At 38.9% G+C, this 7175-nt stretch overlaps 1 protein-coding gene across 1 annotated transcript in view; it reads right to left on the minus strand.

Moving 5' to 3' along the window:
* The window catches only part of ARID1B (AT rich interactive domain 1B (SWI1-like)), a gene marked incomplete at its 5' end in the record, with an annotated part of 99800 nt that overhangs the window by 33580 nt on the left and 59045 nt on the right, over positions 1-7175 (minus strand). The window contains 2 exons of the mRNA XM_008945687.1: positions 435-593; positions 1362-1471. Of these exons, the coding sequence (XP_008943935.1) occupies positions 435-593; positions 1362-1471 (269 nt within the window). The remainder of the gene's footprint in view (positions 1-434; positions 594-1361; positions 1472-7175) is intronic.

A 7175-nucleotide genomic window follows, 5' to 3' on the forward strand; every position in this document is an offset into this window, starting at 1 on the left:
AGTGCGGCAACCAGAGTGAAGTCAGTTGTGTGAAGGAGTTTGGGCCCAGGAACAGAAATGGAATTGTCCTTAACAACACAGTCAGCATGCTTGGAAGCTGATGCATTAAAGGAAGGATGTTTTCTTCACAACAACTGCTGTATTACCAGACAGCACACTTGCATGATGCACACAATTTTTACTCTTTCTTATTTCAAAGTACTGTTGGGACAAATTTTGCCCTTGGATAAGCATGCTCAGGCCCCACTGAAGCCAGGCAGTGGAACTTACAGTCATGTGGCCGAGAGCAGAATTTGTACCCAGTGTTATAAAGAAAGAAAACTGTTTAATGGATAAATAATGAGGAAAAGGAATTTACAAAACAAACAAGCAAGCATTAAAATAGAATTAATTACAAAAAAATAAACAAAACCAAAAAAACCAGAGCCACTTACAGGGCTTGATGGAGTCTTTGGCCAGCCTGGGCTGCTAATGCTATCACTTTCATCTCCATGAAATGAGGAGATGCTAGCAGAGCTTGGGGACATTGGGGAAGGGACTGGCAGGTTGCCTGGGGTTGGGGGCTGAGAAATACCCTGAGAGCTGTAGCTATCCTGTGGTAGAGGAATAAAAAAAAAAAAAATAATATGACAAAGGCAGGGCAAACTTTATTAAAAACAAAAAAAATACATCCAGTTTAACAGACTGACCAATTTTGATATATAAAATATATATAAACAGAGACACATATACAGAAAACACACACACATATAAATATATTTTTATATATATATAAAGGTATTAAAACAACATTGTTAATTAGTACAATTTGGAAAGTTTGCTGGATGCTTGGCTAAAGTCACTAAGCCACCATGCTTATTTCAAGCTCACATAGAATGCTAAGCATGGGTTTCCCCTTATGAAAGAAAGAAAAAAACCAAGCCGTTCACCTTATTTTATCAAATAAGGCAGGAAAGCAAAATATTAAAGTATGTTGCTGCTGCTGAGGCGGCCAAAACAGGAAGCTATAACTGAAGGCAGAGGAAAATGGCTGCAAGTATTGAAATCAGGCAAGACCCTTCTTTCCCACCCACCTGGCACAGCCGAATCCCCACGCAACTTTTGGCTTGGGTTGCTTTGCCCCCGCAAGTTAAAATGCCGTAAGAACTAGTAACTTTCAGATCCACACAATGAAGAAGAAAAGAAACAAAAAAAAAAAAAAAAAAAAAAAAAAAAAAAAAAGAAACAAACAAAGAGATTGCACATGAATGGAAAGGCATGCAGGAAAGAACAGAAGAGGGTAGGCCAAAACCAGAAGATGAAGGACAACACAGCAGACTTCTGCGGGCTGAACCAACACCACGTGCGGAGGTGCTAAATACCTTTGACTTGTTCTCAGGTTGGGGAGGTCCTTCTTCTTTGCCATCTGCTTTGAGAGGAAGGGGTAGTTTGGACTCACCGGTTGTCATCATATCTGCAAGACCCATAGGTGCTAATCGAAAACAGGAGAAACAATTAAGCATGACTATGTTTGGCTCTGTAGGAAAAAATATGCTTCCTGTTGCAAGACTGTGCCGCTACGTGAAGCTGAGGTTATCCCACCTCTGTCCTGTTATTCTAGCGTCCGGAAACCTGGAAATCTCTTCAGTTGAAGTGAGGAAATAAAAGAGAATAAGCGAGGAGAGAATGCAAGCACCATGCAATAACAACAACAATTTCACAGAGTAGAACTCATTCGTCGTGCTGCTGGTGGCCTTCAGCTTTCTCCACATTTGACCACTACATTTTAACTGAACAGTCTATTTTCGTATCTACCGCACCCTCCTTTTAGCAACAGACAAATGTAAATGACAATTATGTGCATTTTGCTTGCACTGAATCCCAGAAACAGGCTGAATTTCCCAGCTACCTCTGTATTAAGGTTGGTGTCCAGCAGGTAATTCCTGCCCCTACCGACTTCAGTACGAATGGCTCAGCCACTGTGAGCCTTAACTACAGAATTACAAGCTGTAAACTCTGCTCTGTTGGAGAACTGGCACTCAACTTCTTCCCCTCCTGCTAAAACAAGGTGGGGCTATATAACGAACGCAGAAATGTCTTTCTCTGATAATGGCATGCAGTTGTTTCCCAGGGATGTGAGGAGTTTAAGGTTTTTTTTTATTTGGAGATGTAAGCACTAAGTATAGTATTATTGCTGCAGAGCTGCTGGGTTCCTGGATTTCTAGAAAGATGCAAGAAGAAACATTCAGATAAGCAGACAGAAAATACTGGGCAAAGCAGATGCTAGGAGGTGCCATGACATTGAATCAATGCAAATAACCAGAGAACAACAGCAAGACACTAGGTGATTCTTTCCTTGCAGAAACCCACGTGCACAGCATTTGTGAAAGACTCGGATTATCTTCCCTTCTTCTCCTTTTTTTCTCCCCTTCATGCCCCTCTTTCAAAGACAGATCTGAGATAAGGAAAACATAGGACAGAATAACCTACAAGGCAATAAAAAGGAAGAAAATACGCATCCTGAACTTACAAATTTTAGGGACTGGCAACGCGTCATTGTTAAAGAAAAAATAAAAATCTGATCATTACCAGACTAGTGTGCCTCCCTGCAAGATGACAATGCTGGCTCGCATGAGGCAGGCAGGCACACTGCATAGCAAGCCAAAGATAGGAGAGGGAAAAGAAGCTTTAAAAATACTTCACAGATTGCCCACTACAAAATGATTATTGCGCATATTCATGTATTACTATGTTTTAGAAAATAATTAGTTTTAATTACAGCAGTGAGAGCATGAGCAGGACTCTGGCGAATACGCTGGCAAGCTTTGCAGTGCTAATTTGCTAATATCTTTAGCATCACTGCAGGTTGAGACTATGGGTCTGCCAAAAAACCTACCCAGCCGTGTGCCATCCGAGTTTACAACTGTATGCTCAATATTCAGCTTCGAACTGTCGGTGTTTTTCATGGGCACATTTTCTTGTTTTTTCAAAGCACATTTGTAGCCCAATCAAGCCCTTAAAGTCATCACAACACATAAATCATAATTGAGATTAAAAAAAAAATAAATTACTTGCAATACTTAAGACTTCAAGAATTGGAACAAAAAGCCTTTTTCAAGTGATGCAGCTGCAGAGAAAAATCTATGGGGATCAGCTAAAAATGCTGTTATTTTTATGTATGTGTATGAAACCTCAACAAAACAGCAAAGCAATATGAAACTGGGAAGCCAGCAACCACTAAGCACTTGATTTGTATGCATTTTGCCCCTATACTCTGTTTGAGGAGTTTGGGCAGCTTGTGACCATTATGAAGTGAAAGATGGCAGCCTAACACATTTTAGTTTTGAATTCCTCAGTTAAAAAAAAAAAAAGTTGCTTTTCTTTTAGAGATTTTAAAAAAAAAATTATGTACAAAATGGTCAAGTGTATGCCACAATCAGATTTCAAACTGGGATGCAGAACTGTTATACAATATCCATTTTAACAGTTAACACATTTCATGCTGTGAAAGAGCTAAAAAAGAAGCCTTAGTTTTAGTTTCAAAGCAACCAACGATGACCCTTCTGCTCTAAAGTAATTTTAGAGAGGTCAAACAAAGCAAAGTTAACCACGCTTCTTCTCCAGAATGCTGCATGGATAAATCCTCTGCTGACACCTCAGTGCTATCTAGGTTGGCACACTATATTTCTGTTACAAAGAATTTAATAATTGTGCCCACTCCTGCCAGTCCTGTTTCCATCAGAATTTCTTTATAAAGTCTCTTTTCCAGAGAGGTTTCACGTTAACATCTCGAGTAAAGGGTAAGTAACTCTAGCCTATAAGTTTCCATACATATTCTGACTGTATTAATCATGTTTAGAAATGTAAAAATATAAATTAATTTTGGCATTTGCATATTTCCTGTTGCATATAAAACTACATAGTTGGAGAAAAATATGGAAAAAATAATTGTTTCCCAAATTTTGTTTCATTTTGTGTTCTAAATTATGTTTAATCTACATCCTTTCTTTCTATGTGTAAGAGGAGAACTGTGAGGATTTTACTAGCAAATTGCAAGGTTGTCTAGTTTCCCCATGGCTTTTACCAAAGATGTTTCCACAGCTCTATCCACTGCTGAAATGCTGTTTCATAACTTCTTGCAAGTGTATTCTCCAGCGATTTGCAAACAGACATTCCTTCACTTTTTTTAGCAAAGCAGTACAGCAAGAACATTGTTTTGACCCTTTCTGAGCAGTGAAATACTGTTATTGTCACGAAACTGCTAAAATAAGACATGGTCTCTTTCTACACAGGTACTAATAATTCCGTGTGTGAAGTGCAGACCAAAGGATAAAACATTTTAGAGCAGAGGATAACAGGAAAATCTTGACTCAAAAAGCATTGTAGCGTGGTATGAATAGGTTTCAAGTACTAGCCTCTGGCTTATTATAAGAATTTAAGAGCTAGAATGATTTCAAAAAGCAAGTATGGGTCAAGGTCCTGAATTAACTATTCCACACTGAATTTAACGTACTCAAAGGCAGATATTGACATGAGTAAAACTGCAGCAAAGTCTTCCTCTTCTTTTGCTAAAGGCTGCTCTATCAGTCCCAGAAGATGATGAAATACTGTAGGAGCAGCAATACACAAACATTGTTTTTCTCTTTATTGCTAGTGCAATAACAAACCACACTCTACAAAACAGAATGTTACATCCTTTGTAAGACATTCCTTTCTCCCTTCCAACCCTGGCACCCTCCCTCTGAAAAAAAGAAATAGGAAAAGAAAAAGCAGCTCGTTTGTGACTCATGCGGAGCTGGCAAGAGGATCCTTGCTGTTTCTATGCCCCCAGGAGAAACAGAAGAGGGACAACAGCATTGCCTAATGTCCTGCCACAAATGATGGTCGGCTGCTGGAGAAAAGCACAGCCCCGGGTGTTTGGGCAGCATATCTGAAAAGGACCTTAGCAATGCACCTCTTTTCTTCCTACCCAGTCTTGCCTGAGGGATGATGAGTATGTGCGGCCTGGGACACGGGCATCTCTATGCCAGGAGCCGGCTTGACTTACAGTTGTACAATGCTCACTGGATCAGGGTCATCACTTGTTTTGAGTATAGGTGACACAATACTTCAGCTGTTACCAATTGCTGACATCCTCCAGAAAGTTTATGCAAATGTGCATTATGCAATAGCTCATATGAAGACACGTGTTAGAGGAAAAAAAAGTGAAATAAATGGAGGTTTCCATTTTTCAGAAAAATGTAACCAGGCTGCAAAACAGATAAAACCAGTTAAGATTTCTGAAAAATGCTTCACAGTCATAAATACAATTGCTGTCACTAACAGAGGATCATCCAAATAAAATACAAACTCAAACACAGAATCACAGAAAAATTTCAGTTTGGAAAAAAGAAAAGACCTTTCGGTTGGAAAAGACCTTTAAGTTCATCAAATCCAACCATCAACCTAAGACTGCCAAGTCCACCACTAAACCATGTCCCTAAGCACCACATCTACACATGTTTTAAATACCTCCAGGGATGGTGACTTCACCATCTCCCCGGGCAGCCTGTTCCAATGCTTGGCAACCCTTTTGGTGATATTTTTCCCAATTTACAACCTAAATCTCCCCTGGTGCAACTTAAGGCCATTTCCCCTTGTCCTAGATACATAATCTGTATCTATATTTTCCATATATTCAAATAATATTTCTTATACACTATCTACGAAACTGTAAGAGTTGGATCTATTTGCAATGCTATTGTTAAGAGCATCCTTTTAATTCCTTTAGTGAAAACAATTTCTAGAACTACATGTGTTATGTAAAGTATGATCATGTTAAAAAATTCATTTGGAATAACAATATCCAGAAAATCGAAGGTTTCAGTAGGACAGAGATAGTGAAACTAGGAAAGTATCCCTGTGGCAGTAAGGAGATTAATGCCTTTTTAGTTCTGTTCACCTCCAGAGGTAGCAGAGATTATGAGTACCAATTTCTGTGTAAGCACAATACAGAAATCTCTGAGATCCTAACTCAGTATCTTTTTAAAGATAATTTTAATGAGAATCAACAAGGTCTACAGCACAAAATTATTATTTATGTCAGGGTTTCTAAGTTTCCTTTTATTAATATATATTTTTGAAGCCTGACTTTAAAAAATACATTAAAAAAAATCTGAAATATATATGGGAAATGTGAACTCATATAACAAAAGGACACTGGAGGTTACACAATTTTTCTGAATGGCAGTTTGTTCCATAATTGTGTAGGGATTCTGGCACTTCTACTTGAAGCTTTTGTTATTGTTATGGATGGGATACTCTATCAGAAGGATCTGTCATCTTTGATCTCATAATTTCTGTGTTCCTAAACTGCTCTACATCAGCAGAAGCTGGCGATCTGTTGTTTGATCCACAGTCACTGTTGATGTACCAGGATGCATAACTGCAATACAATTTTCCTTTCAATTGTGACAATAATTAAAAAAACTAAAGGAAAAAAAGAGGATGAACTGGTAATAAGGTATTATAAATACTACTTAAAATGTGTGGCAAAACCAGTGTTATATTTAGCTGTAACGAAACCCCAAAACCATACGAAAACCATTCCATCAGCAATTTTCATATATTTTAGAGTAAAACCTAAAAGTATATTTGATTAAAATGAATATAACCAAAACCTACCTTCCTCCCTCAAAACAGGCAACACAACCGCAATCTCCAAAACCCAGACAACAAAGAAATCAACTTCTCTCTGTTGCTTACCTTAGTTTTTCCTTGGCCTCTAATTGAAACCACAGTTGTTCATGCTCAGTGTATGTGAGCAAGTTAAGGAGTGCCCACACTTTTCTCCATCAGCAGCCACTCAGCTGCATTTGTCCTTGGCCCTACACCTTGACTGAACCCGGGTTCTTTCAACAGACGTGTGACTTTACACTCTTGGGGTGGGGGGAAATACTCAAGAGTCAGAGAGCTGAACTGGTCTTTATATCACACAAAATCCCATTTTCAAGCCCCGAAGTAGGTATGACCTGCAAGTTCTCCACCTCATCAAATGCAGGGCCAGAGCTGACCCTGAAGTGCTCCCCATCCTTGACATTATCATTTTAAGTACTGCATTTACACTTGTCTTAAGTTCAGCCCTTCATTTCTTTGACCGAAGAAGAAAAGTAAGTCAGGACAGGGGGAAATGCAGCATTAGCACTGCATGTGTGTCC

The sequence above is a fragment of the Merops nubicus genome, unplaced genomic scaffold (assembly GCF_000691845.1).
Source record: "Merops nubicus isolate BGI_N331 unplaced genomic scaffold, ASM69184v1 scaffold19488, whole genome shotgun sequence".
Classification (NCBI taxonomy): domain Eukaryota; kingdom Metazoa; phylum Chordata; class Aves; order Coraciiformes; family Meropidae; genus Merops; species Merops nubicus.